Source organism: Halichoerus grypus, chromosome 5, assembly GCF_964656455.1.
Source record: "Halichoerus grypus chromosome 5, mHalGry1.hap1.1, whole genome shotgun sequence".
Taxonomy (NCBI): domain Eukaryota; kingdom Metazoa; phylum Chordata; class Mammalia; order Carnivora; family Phocidae; genus Halichoerus; species Halichoerus grypus.
Genome location: NC_135716.1, coordinates 83594615 through 83616068, shown reverse-complemented (window position 1 = coordinate 83616068; position 21454 = coordinate 83594615). Strand labels below are relative to the sequence as shown.

At 43.3% G+C, this 21454-nt stretch overlaps 1 protein-coding gene across 1 annotated transcript; it reads right to left on the bottom strand.

The window, feature by feature from the left end:
• Window positions 1-19131: 19131 nt before the first annotated feature.
• Window positions 19132-21036, bottom strand: LOC144381747 (late cornified envelope protein 1B-like). Its single transcript, XM_078071692.1, has 2 exons — window positions 20885-21036; window positions 19132-19804 (listed from the first exon to the last, which is right to left on the bottom strand). Exon 2 carries the CDS (start codon window positions 19781-19783, stop codon window positions 19445-19447), a length of 339 nt encoding a protein of 112 aa, XP_077927818.1. The 5' UTR covers window positions 19784-19804; window positions 20885-21036; the 3' UTR covers window positions 19132-19444.
• Window positions 21037-21454: the final 418 nt, after the last annotated feature.

The following is a 21454-nucleotide window of genomic DNA, read 5'->3' as shown; positions in this document are numbered from 1 at the left end:
CACAATCAAAGTAAAGTTAATGCTAGTATTAATGAATAAATTTTAAAACGCAGTATCCACTGAATGCATAGTGCTGTATTAGAGCTGATGAGGGATATAGAAATATAAGCCCCAAGCTGGGGATTCAAGGAGAGTTTATTATAAGTGTATCTGAGAGAAAAGACTCATACAGGATATCACAGCAAAGTTACATTTGAACAACACAATTTTAGAAATGCATAGATCATGGAATAAAGCATGAAAAGTTAACAGGGAGGATAAATTCAAAGTAGAGAAAATAAGCCGTTTTAGCTTAAGAACCTTTCTAAAGGGAGATAGCAAAGCCTAAACTGGGGATGAAGCAAGGGTACTATTGAAAAGGCCTCAACCCTTAGTCAGTAGAGATTGGAGCCCATCGTGGACCCAAGGGACTCCAAGAAGAGACATTCTTAATGGTCTGGGGCAATTATTCCTGAGGGAGAGGGATAGAACCCAATGAGGAATTGCAACCTGTGGAGGAAAAGAACAAAAGGGAAACATGGCAGGCAAGAGGCAGAACAATTCAGGGAAGGCTGGACACCAGAGGATACCAGACGCTGAAAGGAACATGGTAAGATATACAGATGTGTATTTGTGCACACCCACATATACATAGTCACATATATCGTCTCTCTTATAGTCTCTGTAATATCTCTTAGAAGTACACAGAGACACACACGCACACACACACCTCAACCACATAGTAGTAGGGTTCATACCACACCGAGTGACCTGGATATTATGGAATCAACATCCATTCAGGGTCTAGGAAATCCCAGGGTTCTTCCCAAGCCTGGAGGGCAGTAGACTCTCTTCATATATTCTCCCTAGCTCTGATTCTCTTTCATCTGATAAATGGTTTAGTTGTTTAATAACCTTGCACTGCCATAGATGGGGCTCTTGTTATCTGACTTACTATCAGCCCAGATGTTAACTCTGGCCCTTTCCGTTATCCCCTAAAAATGTGAAAATACCAATATTACTTTCAAGAAAAGCCTGTGTTCATATAATTGAATTGAGGCCCTAAGAGACTAGGAGTTGAGAGAATCTTATAAAACAGAAACAGACAAAAAGTCATAAGATGTATTAATAACTCCTGTTCTTAAACATCCTCTGGCCTCCACTCCACTAGGGATGTCTTTCCCGTGGCTGTTTTATGCTGGGCACTGCCTACCCTTACACAGTGTCACGGTTTCCTTGCTGCCTTTCCTCTTTCTCCTCTGTGGACTTCACTTCAGCCTTCCTACATGACCCCTGGAAAATCTGAATTCTCAGTTTCACTGGCCAGGTCTTCCCTCTCTCCCTCTTGTATAAAACTTTATTCCTGGTTCATACTGTCTTATTAAAACATATCACTAATCTCAAGAAAACAGAAGGGTCTTGTATTTTCCAACCACATTCACTCTCCTTAGAAAACAGTTGTAATTTTAAAAAAGTGAATGTGCTGGCATTTGTTTAAGGAATACAGCATGTTATAAACTCTCTACCAGAAATTTTCTTTGCATTAGCTCACTGATCTCACATACACACCCCTGAAGTTTTTTTATATTATCTCTATTGTAGATGGACAACACTGAGAACAAGAAGGATGAGGTATTTTTCACAAGGTCATGGAGCTAATAGGTGTCAGAACCAGGACTCTCTCTTGAGTCTGACTCGTCAAGTTGTTTGTTGGTTGCTAAGGCACACGTACATATGTGCCCATGCACACGTGCACACACACAGACACACACACACACACACACACACACTCACATATAAGGTAATAAAGATTTGGAGGATTCTATGAAACTTGCTTTAAACCAGATTGAAACATTGAATTAAGATTTGGGAGGCAAGAAAAGAGACATTGGGAACTCAAGCTCCAAAACTGAGCCAGGTAGGTATCCTGCAGGGACAGTGGGAGTGTAAGGTGGGGGATGATTACAGTTTTTCTCCCGTGGTACTTTTTCTAAGCAGCCCTATTCCAAGCTGGGAGCAGCTGCTCTGAGCCCCATGGAAGGAGGCAGGAAGGAGCTGCCAGTCACCACCTGTCACAGGACCTCGTGGGTGGCAGGAGGCAGTCCCCTCGTGCCTAGGTCCTGTCTCACGGGCTGAGGGCCGAGCCCAAAGCCGGGATAAAAGGGCTTCAGAGTCAGAGCACCTCCATACACTCCTCTCCTGAGGTGCTGACAGACCCAGTGCTGCCTGTGCACCGGTAAGTGTCCCCTGGGACTGAGAGCAGAGCCTTCCACGGAGGGAGCTCAAAGCAGAGCAGGAGGTGGGGGGTGGGGGGCAGAGCCTTTGCAGTGCGTGTGTGTGTGTGTGTGTGTGTGTGTGTGTGTGTGTGTGTGTGTGTATGGTGGGTGGCAGTGAGAAGAAGATGAGGTTGGGTTCACATTAGCAAAGAACAAGTCGCAGGGACACTGAGGGAGGGGCAAGGAGCTAGGAAGGCTGGGAACATGAGTAGAAGGAACTGTGTGAGTGTGACAGTACACTAGAAAAAACAAACTGATCTGTAGTTGTTGGTCTCTGGTTGGAAGGATTTGCAACACTGACCACCATACCAACCTATAACTGTTGTCAAAAGGGAGGTTTATCTTTGAAAGCATAACTGTCCCTCCAGGGAAAAGTAAAGATGGGAACAGTGACACTCAGCCAGCAGAGAGGAAATCACAACTGACTGACTTATTTTAAGCACTCAGACAAAAGGCCTTCAGAGTTGAGTAGGAACAACTCAGATCTTGATGCTGAGGTGTTAGTTTGAGGGGAGCGTCTGCAAGATGCCAGGGCAGCGGGGCCCAGTCAGGGGCCTGGTGCAAGTCCCAGCTTACAGTAGATGATCTTTTCCCTCAGCTCATTCTTCCAGCCAATCTGCAATGTCCTTTGCGGGTGTGAACTTCTATGTCCCTACAGGACAAGGATATCTAGAAAGTTCTGCAAGAGGGAATGACTGTTTTCCCTAAAGAAACGATTTCATTTCTAAACTGTCACCTAGATTTACTATTTCCGTGATTTTTGCTGTAGAATATCTCCTCTAGATGTTTGATTTTGAGCACTTTTTCTTAACATATTTTGGCTTCAGTTCTCTAATTATGTAACAGATGAAGCACTTCAGAGATGATGTGAGAGCATTTGGGGAACTATTAGAAATAATGAAAGTTTCTCTGTTGAATTATCAAGGACTCCATTTAAACAGTTCATGAAATAAAGGCACTAGAAATGATGTTGAGGACAGGAAGGGGTGGGGCAGGGGGGCTCTGGGTCCTGGGTCTGACTCGCTGTGTGACTCTCCCTCAGCTCCTGACCCCGCCAGCCGAGATGTCCTGGCAGCAGAACCAGCAGCAGTGCCAGCCCCCTCCCAAGTGCCCCGCGCCCAAGTGCCCCCCAAAGTGCCCCCCCAAGTGCCCCCCAAACTGCCCCCCCAAGTGCCCCCCAGTCTCTCCCTGCTGCGGCTCCAGCTCTGGGGGCGGCGGCTGCTGCCTGAGCCACCACAGGCGACGCAGTTGCCACCGTCACAGACACCAGAGCCCTGGCTGCTGCAGCCAGCCCTCGGGGGGCTCCAGCTGCTGTGGAGGGGGCAGCGGTCAGTCGTCTGGAGGCTGCTGCTGAAGTGGACCCTGAGCCAAGGAGCGCAGGCTTGGGGACAGCGAGTGGCCAAAGCCTTCCTCCTGTTCCTGCTCCCCCTGCTGGGCCTGCCCAAGGGGCTGAGTTGTCTCAGTGAGGGTTCTGAGCTCTGGGCTGGTGGGTCCCTCTGCCCTGGGATTCAGAAGGCTGAATCCTCTCCCCTAATTCCATCTGCTGACCTCTGACACCAACTGTGTTATTTGCCCTGGGATCCCCAAACCACAGACTCTAATCCACTCCCCGGTACTCTCCTTGCCCTCTGCTCCTCAAGTGAAACAATAAAACAAGAAATCTGCTTACCATCCTGTTCTAGACTCTTCCTGGCCTGCTTGCATCCCAGTATTTTATTTTTCCACCACTATGCATTCTCTTGCTGCCCGGAGATCTTGGAAATCAAATTTGTGCTAGTTGCATGGTTGGTGATGGGAGGAGGGGAGAGAAAATGGCTCTGCCTCCTACTCTGACACCATTTCTCAGACAAATACTATGTAGCTCTTCTGGAACTTGAACTTGGACTTCCTCTGGGGTCCAAACAAGTCACCAGGGCAATGCATATTCCATTCCTCCCCTGGTCTCCTCCTCCTTCTCCATTGTGCCATTGCCCCAACTCACCCTCAAATTTCTTTCTCCTTCAGCCAAAAAATTTATTTAGAAAATTATACATGAATTTTCTACAAATAGCCCACGAAACAACCATGATGTTTCTAACTAGAAACATCCATATAGCATGCAGCAAAGATTGTAAAAATTAAAAATGCCTGTAAGGAATTAGGGAATTTTAAAAAATCAGTTACTTCTCCCCTTTCTCCCCTCAGTTTTTTCAGGTCAAATACTTCATCTCTATGTTCTGTAAAAAAAATATTGATTTTCTTCTTTTTGTTTTAAGATTTTATTTATTTTTTTATTTGCCAGAGAGAGAGAGAGCGCGCACAAGCAGGGGGAGCAGCAGGTAGAGGGAGAGAGAAGCAGGCTCCCCACTGAGCAAGGAGCCTGAGGTGGGGCTTGATCCCAGGACCCGGAGATCAAAACCTGAGCCGAAGGCAGACACTTAACCATCTGAGCCACCCAGGCGCTCCTGCTTTCCCTTTAAACAATAGCCCTGAAGCAGCACTAATTGTGAACATTGTTCTTTCATCTTTTGGTTCCCTTCAGATGTCTAACTCTGTCCCTTCTTCCTACCATTACCTCCTCACTCCAGGGATCCTGGTTAGTCTCCTTCAGCTTAAATATACATGCACACACACACACAAATGCATATATGCAATAAACCCTTATTAAGTTTTAGAATCATTTTATTACTGTATTAATTTACACAATAAAATTCACTAATTTTTAAATATACAATTCAATAACTTTTGCCAAATATATGCAGTTATGTAACCATAAATGCAATCAATGCAATTTAAAATGGAGTTGGTGGCTAATCATAATTTGGAGAAAATTTAAAGAATAACACAAAGTCCAAAATTTATAAAGGGACATGTGGATATATGAAATCTATGTGGTTAAATGTGGAAAAAATAAATTCTTAAATAGTAGAAAGCACTATTAAAAAGATATAAAGATTATTTGTCTTTCTCAGTGTGGTTTATTTTATTTAACATAATACCCTCTAGGTCCATCCATGTTGTGGTAAATAGCAAGTCTCATTCTTTTCTATGGCCACATAATATTCCATTGCGTGTGTATATGTATATATGTATATACATATATACCTCTTCATCTTTATCCATTCTATTGATGGACACTTAAGTTGCTTTCACATCTTGGCTATTGTCAATAATGCTGTGATAAACATAGGGGTGCATATACATTTTTGAATTAGTATTTTTATTTTCTTTGGGTGGGATTATTGAATCATATGGTATTTCTATTTTTAATATTTTGAGGACTTTCCATACTGTTTTCCACAGTGACTCTACCAACTTATATTCCCTCCAACAGTGCATGAGGGCTCCTTTTTCTCCACATCAGCAGTGTTGCCAACGCTTGTTGTTTCCTGTGTTGTTGATTTTAGCCATTCTGACAGGTGTAAGGTGATATCTCATTGTGGTTTTGATTTGCATTTCCCTAATAGTGATGTTTTCATGTATCTGTTGGCCATCGTATGTCTTCTTTAGAAAAATGTCTACTCATGTTCTCTGCCCATTTTTTAATCAGATTGGTTTTTTAATGTTGAATTGTACAAGTTTCTTATATATTTTGGATATTAACCCCTTATCAGATATATCATTTCTTCTCTTATATATCTTCTCTCATTCAGTAGGTTGCCTTTTTATTTTGTTGATTGTTTCCTCTTTTGTGCAAAAGCTTGATGTAGACACATTAGTATTTTTGCTTTTGTTTCCCTTGCCTTAGGAGATGGATCTAGAAAAATGTTGCTATGGCCAATGTCAGAGAAATTACTATCAGTGTTATCTTCTAGGATTTTTATGTTTTCTGGTCTCATATTTATGTCTTTAGTCAATTTTAAAAATATTTATTTATTTATTTTAGAGAGAGGGAGCATGCAAATGTGCAGAGGGGAGGGTCAGAGGGAGAGGGAGAGGGAGAGAGAAACTTCAGCAGACTTCACGCTTTGCTCTGAGCCCGACCCGGGGCTTGATCTCACGACCTTGAGATCAGGACCAGAGCCAAAACCAAGAGTCGGATGCTTAACGGACTGTGCCACCCAGGTACCCCTGTCTTTAGTCCATTTGGGGTTTATTTTTGTGCATGTTGTTAGAAAGTGGTCCAATTTCATTCTTTTATATGTAGCTGTTGAGTTTTCCCAGCACCATTTATTGAAGAGACTTTTTCCCATTGTACATTCTTGCCTCCTTTGCCGAAGATTAATTGACCATACAAGCTAGGGTTTATTTCTAGGCTCTCTATTCTGTTCCATGGATCTATGTGTCTGTTTTTGTGCCAGTCCCATACTGTTTTGATTACTACAGCTTTGTAGTATATCTTGAAATTGGCAATTGTGATACTTCCAGCTTTGTTTTTCTTTCCCAAGGTTACCTTGGTTATTCAGGGCTTTTGTGGTTCCCTGAAAATCTTAGGATTATTTGTTCTAGTTTTGTGAAAAATGCTGTTGGTGTTTTGATAGGGATTGTATTGAATCTATAGATTGCTTTGGGTAGTATGGATATTTTAACAATAAAACTAATGTAACATTGTCCGATGTAAAGATATTTATCAACCAACTATGCTCAAATAAATTTATTTATATATATAAACTATACTCAAAATTTTAAAAATCCTTTAATACTTGGTAATAAATGAGTAATTTTGAATTATTACCACCATTAAAAAAAAGATGGAAAGAAACAAAATTAATGTCATGAGAAACTCAAAGCTTTTCCTCTAAGATCAGGTATAATGCAAGGATGTCCCCTCTCACCATTCCTTTTCAACATAGTACTAGAAGTTTAGCTAATACAATAAGATAAGAAAAGTTAATTAAGGGAATACAGATTGGGAAGGAAGAAATAAACTGTTCTGTTTGCAGATTATTTGATAATCCTTGTAGAAAATCTGAAAGAATCGACAAACAAACCTCCTGGCTCTAATAAGGAATTATAGCAAGATTGAAGGATACAAGGTTAATCCACAAGAATCAATCATTTTCCTGTATACCAGTGAACAAGTGGAATTTGAAATTAAAAATACAATACCACTTACATTAGCACCACCCTATAATAAAATACTTAGGTATAAATCTGACAAAATATGTATAAGATCAATATGAGGAAAACTATAAAACTCTCACGAACAAAATCAAATAAGAACTACATAAATGGAGGGATGTTCTATGTTCATGGATAGGAAGAATCAATATTGTCAAGATGTCAGTTCTTCTCAACTTGATCTATAGATTCAATGCAATCTCAGTCAAAATCCCACAAGTTATTTTTTGGGTATCAAGAAACTGATTATAAAATTCATATGATGAGGCAAAAGATCACAGTATAAAGGAGAAAAACAAAGTTGTAGGACTGACACTACCCAACTTTAAGACTTAGTATAAAGCTACATAATCAAGACAATTTGACATTAAGAAAATAATAGAAAATAGATAATAGATAGATGGAATAGAATAGAGAGGCCAGAAATAGACACCCATAAATATAGTCAATTGAGCTTTGACAAAAGAACAAAAGTAATACAATGAAACAAAGATAATCTTTTCAACAAGTAATGCTGGCTAAAGTGGGCGTCTGCATTCAAAAAAAGATTAATCTAAACACAAACCTTATACCTTTCACTATAAAAATAAACTCAAATGGATCACAGACCTAAATATAAAATGAAACATTATAAAACTCCGGGAAGATAACTATTGAAGAAGACCTAGACTAACTTGGGTTTGGTGATGACTTTTTAAATACAACACCAAATACACAATACAGGAAAGAAATAAGTGATAAACTAGACTTGATTAAATTAAAAGCTTCTGGTCTGCAAAAGACAAAGTTAAGAGACTGATAAAACAAGTCACAGACTATCAGAAAATATTTGCAAAGGGCACATATGATGAAGGACTATTCAAAACATATAAATAACTCTTAAAACTCAACAATAAGAAAAAAAATAACTCAGCTAAAAAATGGACAGAAGACCTTAACAAATACCTCACCGATGAAGATACACAGATGACTAATAATTAGCATCTGAAAAGACACTCCACATGATATGTCATCAGGGGAAGGCAAATTAAAACAACAATGAGATGCCACTATACACCTATTAGGATGGACAAAATCTGGAACACTGGCAACACCAAATACGGATAAAGACACGGAGCAATAGGAACTCTCATTTATTGCAGGTAGGAATGCAAAATGGTATAGCCACTTTGGAAGATGGTTTGGTGGTTCCTTACAAAAGTAAATGCATTCTTACCATGCGATCAAGCAATCTTATGGTATTTAACCAAAGGAGTTGAAAACTTATGTATACACAAAAACCTGCACACAGATATTTAGAGCAGCTTTATTCGTAATTACCAAATCTTAGAAGGAACCAACATGTCCTTCAGGAGGTAAACGAATAAATAAACTGTGGTATATCTAGAAATGTTATTTGGCAGTATAAAGAAATTAGTTATCAAGCAATGAAAAGATATGGGGGAACTATAAATACATATTACTAAATAAAAGAAGCCAATCTGAAAATGCTATATGCTGTATGACTCCAGCTATATGACATATGGAAAAGACAAAACTGTGGAGACAGTGAAAGGTCAGTGTTTTTTTTAATCTTTTAAGATCAGGGTGTTGTTTAAGGATAGGATAGGGAAGGTAAGAGTAGGCAGAACACCGAGGATTTTTAGGGCAGTGAAAGTACTCCATATAATACCATAATTATGGATACATGTCATTATGCATTTGTCCAAACCTATAGAGTGTATTACAAGAGTAAACAGCAATGTGAACTATGGACTTTGGATGACGATGTGTCGATATAGGTTCATGGATTGTAACAAATGTACCACTCTTGTGGGGGATGTTGATAGTGGGGAAGCTACGCATAGATGGGCATAGGGGGTATATGGGAAATCTCTGTACCTTCCTCCCAGTTTTTCTATGAATCTAAAACTGCTCTAAACAAATAAGGTTTATCTTGGGAAAATAGATTACAAATGACAGTTATAGGACTAAAATCTCTAATAAATATAGGGTTCATATAAATTAAGAGTAAACAAGTAAACATTCTTACAAAAGATTGGGAAAAGCCATGAATGATGGGTTCTAAAAAAAAGAGAAAGAAGGGCACCCGGGTGACTCAGTTGGTTAAGCGTCTGCCTTCGGCTCAGGTCGTGATCCCAGGACCCTGGGATAGAGCCCTGTGTTGAGTTCCCTGCTCAGTGGGGAGTCTGCTTCTCCCTCTCCCTATGCCCTTTCCCCTGCTCGTGCTCTCTCTCTCTCTCTCTCTCTGAAATAAATAAAATCTCAAAAAAAAAAAGAAAGATAAGAAAGAAAAATAATAAATACTTGTAGTTACCACTGAAATTAATTTGGAAAAACAATTCTACCTCGCTCATACAGAAGAAACAGAATTCGTTTTTTAGGAAGGAGCTTTCAGATTTATAATACCTTTCAAAAATTAGCTCACAAAACTTGTTGTTGGTACAAAACTCACCAGGTGATATGCAAATGGTCACTTATGCTTTGTTCCTGAGAATGCAAATTAGCATAAAGATTTGGATGATTCATTAATTCATTCAACAAATATTTATTGGGGAAGATGAATTAAGCTTAAAATGAATGTACCATTCATAACATAACATAAACATTGTTATGACATTGAGGCAAATGAGTTAAAAAAATAAAATGAAAGAAAAGATGCATAAGAATGTCCACTGCAATAATTCAGAAGTAATGGGAGAGCCCAGCGCAGTTGAGACAAATATGAGGTAAATATAAAAAAATTAGTAGCAAGACTCAGAAAATGTAACTTTAAAAAAAGATGCTATTTAAAATAGTAACTGAATTTTTACCTAGACTCTAAGAATATTGCTTCAACATATATAATTTAATTTAATATGATTTAAAGGGTTTGTAGAGATGGAGAAAAAAAGCAAAGATTGCAGATTTGCTTGGTGCTGGCTCCGGAGCACAGAGAAAAACCAGTTTCTCAGTCTGCATTGTTTCTGGTTAGATCTCAGCAATGCTTCCTTCATTCCGGGAGATAATGAAAAGTTAACAACTAAAGGTGCTGGGAAAAGAAGTTTTGTGGGTACAGTCTTTTGACCCCCTCTCAACAGCATAGAATGGGCCTTGGGCCTGGAACACTTCCTCACCAAGAGATAAAGAGGCTGGCATCTAGCCACCCTCACTGTAGCATCTCTGCCTTGGAGGAAGGGCAAGGTTCCTCCACTGCCACCTGAGAGGGGTGGCCTCTGGCCATGGGGGATCAATGCCCACTGTGGAAGCCAGTCTTGATCTGTCTCTTCTCTATGTGAGTGAAGTGTTTTTCCATCTAGTGCTTGACTGTACTGTATTTTCCTTGGCAACTCTGATACTGAGATGCAGTGGGCAGAAGTGTTTAGAGTGCTCCCCTGGGATTGGTAACCTGTGCATGGTACTCGGCTTGACAAAAAGAAGAGGGTGCAACAGACACCTTGACAAATGGGAAACCTCAGAAAGCCAATGCTTTGATGGTCAAAATGTTTATATATTGGACTGTTAGTAAAGCCATGAGAATTTTAGCCAAGGCTTAAAATCCTGTCTTCATGATACAACTATGCTGCTGACTCACTGCCTACATCTAAGTCAGGTCAATTGACAGTTTGGGCATTGCCCTGCATAGAGGCAGAGGCATGGATCAGATGGCATTTCAACCCCATCATCCCACAAATCAGGAGCAGGAATCCATGTCTTGACCACTTCCCCATTACCAAGTCTTTGGAACAGCCTGAATGTTGGCTCCAAGCTGCTTAGGAACTTCCCTGCTGTAAACCAAAAGTGGCTCCTATTGGCAGAGAACAGGGAGAGAGCAAAGAAGGCCTCAGGTTGGTAGGAAGCAGGTTTGATGAACAAGGAAACTTACTCAGGAGGCTTGCACTGGGTAGCTGCAAGACAGGTAGATCTCCACACCTCCTCCTTCAAATCTTAAAAAATTATGCCGAGGATTTAACTGGGCTCAGTCACATGTAATGCCCAGATGGTCTCAACACCACATCACCATCTCAAGGCGGTGTCCTTAGGGCAGCCTCTGGGGAAGGTAAGCAGAACCCACATCCCAAGGATGGGGAAGGGGTGAGAAGTCTTCAATTGCCAGGGTCCATCCAGCTCATGGGTCAAACAGCAGCTACATCCTCTTGATGACCACCCCAACACTGAGCAGGAGAACAAATCTCTCAGGAAAATGTGGCCAACCCACCCCACTGAGCCTGTTTCAGAGAGTGGTATCCTATAGGAATGAGCTTATTCATCAGGATTAGGTATTTGTCACTTGAAAAATCAATGCTAATGCTAGTAATAGGATTTTAAGATCATTAACTGCTCACTCTGTGCATAGCCCTGTATGAACCAATGGAGGTAACAAATATAAGATCCAAGCCAGAATGTTAAGGAACTTATTATAACTTCATTGGAGTGATATGTCACATGACACATAAAACAGCAGGTGGGGTTTGAGCTGCCCCATCATGACAGGGCAACAGCATGGCATGCAATATAGGGAGAGGCATAATCAAAGTTCAGAAATAATGTCCATCCGTTTCAGAATATTTCTAAGGTAGGTGACAAATGCTTAAACTTCAGATAGAACATAGATTCATGTTTCATAGTAGGATTTTGGAATGCCTCCCATAATAGTGTGCATTCTGAAAAAGACGTTAACGGTTTGTGGTTAATTGTTTATGGAGATAGGAGAGATTTTCTTGGATCTCATAGTGGACAGATTCAAGGGGGTCCTCTTATCCCAGTCTTGGGCTCAGCTCCCAGCTTGTGAGACAGGACCTGGGCGTGCAGGGACCACCTCCTGCCACCCACATGGTCCTGTGACAGGTGGTGCCTGGCAGCTGCTCCCTGCCTCCCCGCAGGGCCCAGACATTGCCACCATCAGTGCCACTTCATTCTCCTTACAGCTGCCTGTCCCTCACACATCCTTCTTGGAGCCTGGCCCCCCAGCCCCTCCTGTCCTAATGCCTTGACAGCCTGCTCTGGAAGAAGACCCCCAGAAACCTCTACGTGTCTCTGCTTGTGTCCCCGCCACCCTGGCAGATCGCGCGCGCGCGCGCGCGCGTGTGTGTGTGTGTGTGTGTGTGTGCGCGCGCGCACAGGTGTGTGCATGTGTATGCGTGTACATGCACGTCCGCGCCATCATGGTTAAACGTCTGGATTAGAAGTGAGTGAGATCCACCTGGGACAGAATCCTGGGCCTGCCACTTGTTAGCCATGTGATCTTGTGAAAATCACCTAACTTTTCTCATTCTCGGTTTCCTCAACTTTAAAACAGGCGGTAAAAATGACTCTCAATGGTGTCACGGGGGTCCGTAGCGTCATGGAAGGGAAACCCAGTGGACCCTCAGATGTGAGCTATCTATCCATCGATAATTAAAAAGGAATGGATTGTTTTCAGATCACAGCTATTTTCCAGGTGAGCTGCATCTGACTTTTAAAATGACCATTTTTTTCCACGGAGGTCTTTCATACGTTTTCATATAACGATATCCCTGTGGAGGAGCCAGAGAGAAAAGCCGCGCTGCCTTGCATGGGACAATGAGAATCTGTTTTCCAGGGGTCTTCCAGGCAGGGGGAGGGTGAGCCCGTGGATGAGAAAGCAGGAAGGGGAAGAGACAGCGAGAGGGTTCTAGGCTGGGGTGTGGGTGTCTGTGGGGAGGACCGCAAGGGCAGGAGCCCCTGGGGCTGAGGAGGCGGGAAGACGTCATAGAACAGGAGGGCTTGGGATTCAGTAGGAACCTCCAGCATCGCTGCTTTGCTTCTACGTGGACACGAGGTTCTTTGAAGGGATTTTTGGAAATATTTTTAGGAGAGTAAGATAAAGACAAATGTCAATTTGGCATATAGCAGGTGTTCCTTCCATGTCTGGAGGGCAACATATTTAAAAAATAAGCAAATTAATTAGATAAAGACAAATTAGACCTGAGGAATTATGAGAAGAAAGTCCTCCCCCCAGAAGTGTCCAAAATAATTCTCCAGAGCCTGAGATGAGCCCCACATGACTCAAAAATATCCATAGCTGGGTCATAACGGGCCAGGAGAACCAATAGCTGGTGAAATGTACATGTGCACATGACTGTGGATATGTTAGACTGTTTAACTGATATATCTGTGTGTGTATTACATATGTGGATAATTATATATATTATGTAGACATAGATAGAGATGTAGATATAAGCACAGATACAGATATGGATGTAGATGTAGACACAGACACAGATACAGATATAAGTAGAGAGAGAGAGAGAAAGACAGAGAGGGAGAAAGAGTCCACCTTGTCTGTTACTCTCACCATCAGATATCTCAAAGTACGTGGCCTTCCCCGGTGCCCCACAGCCTCTCATCTGTAATGGTTTCTCCTTAATGCTGCTCTTCACTGGGGTGCACACATGTTTCTCTCCACCATCTCCCACTCCAGAAATCATTACCCCTGACCTTAAGGAAGCCTCGTCCAGGGCTCCAGTGTGTTCAGGATCAAGGCCGGCATTTTTTAGAGACAGTCAAGGCTCTGTGCAGTATGACTCTGTGCAACTATTCCAGTTTCTCTGTTGGCGTCCCAAGAAGAACTGGCACATTGGCTACATGTCTCTCCCTTCCCCACTCCTATGCTTTATTCCATGATATTTTCCTTTCTGAGACAATGCCGTCCAAGTCCCACTTGCTCAGTATCCTTTACGTAACATTATCTTACAAAGGAGATTTTAATAAACCCTTTAACAACACAACTGTGCCTCATATTTCTCACTCCCCTTCAGCAGCTAGTACACGCTTATGCATGCATGGGTGGTTAATAGACTTTTAAAAACCCTTTCATTAGCATTAGCACTGACTTGGCAGTTTGCGAACAGCTGTTCCCTGTGACTCCGGTCACCCTCATGAGAGACCACACTCCAAGACAGGCCCAGTGAGGTGTGATGGCCACACCCCTCTTCAGAAGTCAGCCACTGTCTCACCTGACCATGACATTTGTTCAAGTTGTTCCAGTGGGCTTACTTATGGGGGAGTGGCCAGGATATTCATGCCTTGGCTCACATGGGAGCTCAGCTCCTGATTCTTAGAATGATGGGGTAAGGAGTCCATCTGGTCCATGCCTCTGCCTCCAGGCAGGGCGGCACTCAAATTATCCACCTGCTTGGCCTTAGTGATGAGTCAGCCACGTGGTTGCAACCATATCACTTGGACTGACACTTTGGCTTTGGATATTCGCTACCAGTGGCTTTGGGACCATTCAGTAGACATGTTTGACTACTGGAGGCCTTCTGAGGTGGCCTATTCACCCAAGGGGTCCTGTCTCTTACGTGGTCATTCTCTCATCTCTCAGGGAGCTGGAGGGGGCACTGCTGAGATCATATGGGAAGCAATTCAGACTGAATTAATTTTCCTCTGTGCCTTCCCACTCAGCTCCCTTCTGAGCTACAAATGAGCACTTAACAAATTATAGTTTCCTTCATCTCTGAAATCAACATTCTAAAATCAATAGAAAATATAGATGATTGTTGCTTACTTATTGATGGGGGAAGGTGCAATAATAATGGCACAAACCCCATAATATATAAAGAAAAGAGTTGATTAATTAAAGTCCAGAAAAAATATAAGTTTTATACAGCATAAAGTATCATATATAAGGTAAAAGGACAAATAACTACAGAACAATATAACACATATGCCTGGTAAGAAGTTGATAGCCCTAATATATAAATACATATTACAAATTCAAAAGTAAATACACATACACAATGAAATGAGTAAAGGACACAAAGAACCCTTTCCTAATCCCTCCCTCTCCCCACCTCATTATTTCCCTCATACCCACACATATCCACACACGTTGTGTTAGTCCGGGTTTTCCAGAGAAACAGAACCAGTAAGATGTGTCCCTATATACAGAGAGATTTATTTTAAGGGACTGGCCCACACAGCTGCGGGAGCTGGCAAGTTTGAGAACTGCAGAGCAGGCTGGCAGGCTAGAGAACCCGGGAGTGTTGATGGTACAGCCGCCAGTCTGAAGGCAGCCTGCAGGCAGAATTCCTTCTTCTTGGGCAGCCCTCAGTCTTTTTTCCTAATTCTTTCCACTGACTGGTTGAGGTCCATCCACATTATGGAGGGTAATCTGTTTTACTCAAAGTCAACTGATTTAAATGTGAATCACATCTAAAAAAAAAAAAGAATACCTTCACACCAACATCTACGTTGAGTGTTTGATTTAAAATCTGGGTGCCATGGCCTAGCCAAGTTCACACATAAAATTAACCATCACAGTTCACCCCTTGTCAACTTGGCACCCATACACATCTCCTTAAACAATATTTAACCGCCAAATAAAGACAATGACAAGGCCATACTGCCAGCTAACATGATGCAGTTAGGCTCTGTCTAGCAGATAATGCAAAAACCCTTTCTCCAGAAAAGGATGTAAAGTCCTTCAATGATGTTGACTCTTCTCCTTGATATCCTTAACTTAACTTTTATTATGTAATGTTGAACAATACTGAACTATATCAGTCAATACATCTTATGTTATGTGATAGAATGGGAGGAAACCAAAGGTACTTCACACACACACACACACACACACACACACACACACACACCCCCACACACACACTCATAACAAAGTAAGGAAGTAAACATGCTCATAGTAAGAAATGCCCATAGTTCTGGCCATGGTGACCCAATATTCATTCCTGAAGGGTCTGGGCCTTTTAGCTGGTGAGGTGACCCAATATTCATTCCTGAAGGGTGTGGGCCATGAATCGTCCTGTCTGAATTGGGTTCTTCGAGTTTCCCGTGGACTTTAATCGAAGGGCGTGGCAGAACTAAGAGTCACCCTAAGGGACCCCTTGTATTCCACACGTACTCTTCTTTACCTCCGCTGTGAGTAGCAGTTTAATTTCTCAGTGGTAATCAGGATCAATCGCCCCACTGAGCTCAGTAGCTACCTTCTTCGCCTGTTGATTCAGAGTCCTGAGGAGGCCAAAGTAGCCAAGTGGCAGTCTTAACTTCCAGTTCAATGGAATCATTCTGTCTCCTGGTGCCTTCTCCTATTCTGGACCCCGTTCAAAACTAGCAGGTTTGGGGTTACTCAGTTAATGGGCTAGCGTAGCACACCCAAATGAAAAATATGTTACTTCCAAAATCCAAAGAGGCACACTAGGTGTTGTGCCTCATTTTTTATTGTAGGAGGGGCCAGATGCAACTACTTCTGTTTCACTTTAGAAGGCATATCTCAACATGCCCTGTACCACTGGACCCCTAGAAATTCCACCAAGGTAGAAGGCCCCTGAGTTTTTGTCAGAGTTATTTCCTACCGTCTGACACACAAATGTCTTGCCAGTAAGTCTAGAGTAGCTGCTACTTCTTACTTGTTAGGTACTATCAGCATAATATCATTGACAAAATGGACCAGTGTGATGACTTGTCGAAGGGAAGGACAATCAGGATTGCTGAGAACTAAATTACGACATAGAGTAGCAGAATTGTCCTACTCCTGAGGAAGGACAGTAAAGGTATATTGCTGGCCTTTCCAACTGAAAATAAACTGCTTCTGGTGGTCTTTACTGACAGATATGAAGGCAAAAAAAAAAAAAAAAAAAAAGAAGAAGAAGAAGAACATTTTCCAGATCACTAGCTGCATGCCAGTTACCAGGGGATGTGCTAACTTGCTCAAGTAACAAAACCACATCTGGTACAGCAGCTACAAGGGGACTCACCACTGGCTTCAGCTTACAATAACCCAGTGTCATTCTCCAAGACCCATCTGTTTTCTGCACAAACCAAATAGGCAAGTTAAATAGGGATGTGGTGAGAATCACCACCCCTGCATCCTTCAGATCATTCATGGTATCACTAATCTCTGCAATGCCTTCAGGGATGTGGTGTTGCTTTTGATTTATTATTTTCCTAGGTGGAGATAGTTCTAATGGCTCCTACTTGACCTCCCCATCATAAGAGCCCTCACTCTACCGATCAGAGAACCAAAGTGGGGATTCTGCCAGTTGTTGTGTATGTCTGTTCCAATCATACATTCTGGAACCAGGGAAACAACCACAGGGTGGGTTCAGGACCCACTGGGCCTACGGTGAGATGAAAAAACTGAGCTAAAACTCCATTGATCACCCGACCTCCATAAGCTCCTATCCTACCAAATAGGGACCAAAGTGGACCAAAGTGATGTTTTGAGTCTCCTGGAATTAGCGTCAATCCAGAGCCAGTGTCCGTTAGCCCCAAAGTCTGATTATTTTCTTTTCCCCAGTGCACAATTACCCTGGTAAAGCGCCGTAAGTTCCTTTGGGGAAGGCTGGGGGAAAGATTAATAGTATAACTCTTTGGCGGAGTTCAAGAGTTCTTCCTCCAGAGGACCCATCCTCCCCTTCATTCGAGGGGTTCCGTGTCTACAAACCAGCTCAGAGTTGGGAATTGATTGAGGGAGCATTATTCTCTCTTTTTGTGGTTCAGAGGTTTGTTCACTTAGAATTTTTCCTCTTATACATATAAAGTAAGAATGTAGTAGACTCCCCATCAATTTCACTTCCAAACCACCATGATGAACTAGCCAGAGCCACAGCTCTCTGTGAGTCAGGATGTTCCGATTACTGCTTTGACTCTGCTGTCCACGATAGTAACCACACCCACTTTGCCTTTGGTGCCTGAGTGCTGCCAATGGTATCCAATTATCCTTATTGCATTTAGGTTTCCCAATTCAGTGGCATCAGATTCCACTGTAATTTCTAACCTACAGAGAAGACCAATCACATAGCTCTTCAAGGATGCTGTGGTCTCCTCACAAGTTTATTTCTCATAGCCCTGAAAGATAAGTCCTCTGGGCCCTTCCAGAGGAGATGAGCAGATGTCAACTGATAACTCCACTCTAACATTCCAATAAGCCTTTGGACCCCTTCCTCTATAATTTACTAAGGAAGTCCTGGCATCTCATTTTCATTTAGTGTCAGCCACCTTTTGGTCCATGTTTCAGCCAACCAACCCAACAAACTGTTAGAGCCCCGTCCAAGCAGACTTGCATGAATAAGTTCGGCCTGATCCAACTTTATGTCCCTTCCACAATTATCTCGTACCCTTAATATCCATCCCACACATATTCCCTGGGTTTATATCTGTATAAATTAGAAAGAATCATGTAGTTCTTTTGGAGTGCAGTGTACCTGTTTATGGGTCACACTTTCTACATCACCTTTTGGGGCCTACTGGGACTTGAGTCGAGGTGCATGTCTAGAAGCAAAGAGAGATGGTGGGATGGGTTCTGAAGAGAACCAACGGTGCACTGCAAGGCAACCACTTCCAGGAGGCCTTTCAGCTTCCTCAGGAAATGCATGGTTAACCTCCTCAGAGGGGGATGAAAAGGCTGCTTCTACTGGCAAAAGACACAACCTGGTGGCATGGAATTTAGAAATTCAATGTCTCAACTTTATCAGGAAGTTCCCAAATGTCTCTATTCCAATTTTCAGGACTCCAGGGATGAGACAACTAGATATCATGTGAGGCATGGTATCGGCTCTCAGAAGGACACTCCTTGCAAAAATGCATCACTGAACCTAGTCAGGCAGAAACATCAAACAAACCTAAATTGACAGGCATTCTACAAAAACCAACAACTGTTTAAAAATCTTCAAATCATAGAAGACAAAAAGCCAGTGTTGGTTCCTGGATTGGATTCTGAACCAATAAAAATTTGTTTTGCTCTTAAGGACATTAGTGGTGCAAGTGGCAAATCTGAGTAAGTTCTGTAGACACTGAGGCCTCAGGGGAAGCAGGAGTTGAGGACAGAGTATAAAAAGGTAATGTAGGAATAAAAAGAAAACAACAATCAAGGCAAGAGGGCATGAAGATTTCTAGTTTTATTGTTTCACATCAGGCTGGGTTTACAACAAGGTAAGCTCCTGAAGGACGTAGGGTCTGTGCTTTGGGTTCCCAGGGCAGCCACACATATGGGGGAGGAGGTGAGTAAATGGGTTTGGGGGAGCGGTTGTGGCTTCTGGGCACCAGGGCACAGGGATCCTCTGGGCCGGAGCTCAAGGTTGCACTCAGACCCCTCAGCCCCTTGGGCAGGCCCAGCAGGGGGAGCAGGAACAGGAGGAAGGCTTTGGCCACTCGCTGTCCCCAAGCCTGCGCTCCTTGGCTCAGGGTCCACTTCAGCAGCAGCCTCCAGACGACTGACCGCTGCCCCCTCCACAGCAGCTGGAGCCCCCCGAGGGCTGGCTGCAGCAGCCAGGGCTCTGGTGTCTGTGACGGTGGCAACTGCGTCGCCTGTGGTGGCTCAGGCAGCAGCCGCCGCCCCCGGAGCTACAGCAGCCGCCGCCCCCAGAGCTACAGCAGCCGCCGCCCCCAGAGCTGGAGCCGCAGCAGGGAGAGACTGGGGGGCACTTGGGGGGGCAGTTTGGGGGGCACTTGGGGGGGCACTTTGGGGGGCACTTGGGCGCGGGGCACTTGGGAGGGGGCTGGCACTGCTGCTGGTTCTGCTGCCAGGACATCTCGGCTGGCGGGGTCAGGAGCTGAGGGAGAGTCACACAGCGAGTCAGACCCAGGACCCAGAGCCCCCCTGCCCCACCCCTTCCTGTCCTCAACATCATTTCTAGTGCCTTTATTTCATGAACTGTTTAAATGGAGTCCTTGATAATTCAACAGAGAAACTTTCATTATTTCTAATAGTTCCCCAAATGCTCTCACATCATCTCTGAAGTGCTTCATCTGTTACATAATTAGAGAACTGAAGCCAAAATATGTTAAGAAAAAGTGCTCAAAATCAAACATCTAGAGGAGATATTCTACAGCAAAAATCACGGAAATAGTAAATCTAGGTGACAGTTTAGAAATGAAATCGTTTCTTTAGGGAAAACAGTCATTCCCTCTTGCAGAACTTTCTAGATATCCTTGTCCTGTAGGGACATAGAAGTTCACACCCGCAAAGGACATTGCAGATTGGCTGGAAGAATGAGCTGAGGGAAAAGATCATCTACTGTAAGCTGGGACTTGCACCAGGCCCCTGACTGGGCCCCGCTGCCCTGGCATCTTGCAGACGCTCCCCTCAAACTAACACCTCAGCATCAAGATCTGAGTTGTTCCTACTCAACTCTGAAGGCCTTTTGTCTGAGTGCTTAAAATAAGTCAGTCAGTTGTGATTTCCTCTCTGCTGGCTGAGTGTCACTGTTCCCATCTTTACTTTTCCCTGGAGGGACAGTTATGCTTTCAAAGATAAACCTCCCTTTTGACAACAGTTATAGGTTGGTATGGTGGTCAGTGTTGCAAATCCTTCCAACCAGAGACCAACAACTACAGATCAGTTTGTTTTTTCTAGTGTACTGTCACACTCACACAGTTCCTTCTACTCATGTTCCCAGCCTTCCTAGCTCCTTGCCCCTCCCTCAGTGTCCCTGCGACTTGTTCTTTGCTAATGTGAACCCAACCTCATCTTCTTCTCACTGCCACCCACCATACACACACACACACACACACACACACACACACACACACACACACGCACTGCAAAGGCTCTGCCCCCCACCCCCCACCTCCTGCTCTGCTTTGAGCTCCCTCCGTGGAAGGCTCTGCTCTCAGTCCCAGGGGACACTTACCGGTGCACAGGCAGCACTGGGTCTGTCAGCACCTCAGGAGAGGAGTGTATGGAGGTGCTCTGACTCTGAAGCCCTTTTATCCCGGCTTTGGGCTCGGCCCTCAGCCCGTGAGACAGGACCTGGGCACGAGGGGACTGCCTCCTGCCACCCACGAGGTCCTGTGACAGGTGGTGACTGGCAGCTCCTTCCTGCCTCCTTCCATGGGGCTCAGAGCAGCTGCTCCCAGCTTGGAATAGGGCTGCTTAGAAATGGGGTAGAGGGTAAATTCCTACCACTATCTATCAGTCAGTACTCTAGCCTCTCATTCTTGGAACCCATACTCCTAACCCCAACTTCCTTTCTTTGCTCCCAAATGTTAATTTAATGATTACAATCAACCTGGTTTAAGCCAAAATTTTAATATATTCCTTCATGTTTTATTCCATGCTGGTAATCCTGATATGTTCAATATTATAGTGTGTGTGGTTTCAATTTTGTAGAAATGGCATCATACTTGAGGTTCTCATCTGCAACTTGCTCTCTTCTTTAAACATTATTTTTGTATATTATTCAAGTTGATCTGTGTAGCTG

What these genes read in the sequence shown, in the direction of transcription:
- LOC144381747 (XM_078071692.1), bottom strand. Translation starts at nt 19,783, where the DNA reads ATGTCCTGGCAGCAGAACCAGCAGCAGTGCCAGCCCCCTCCCAAGTGC.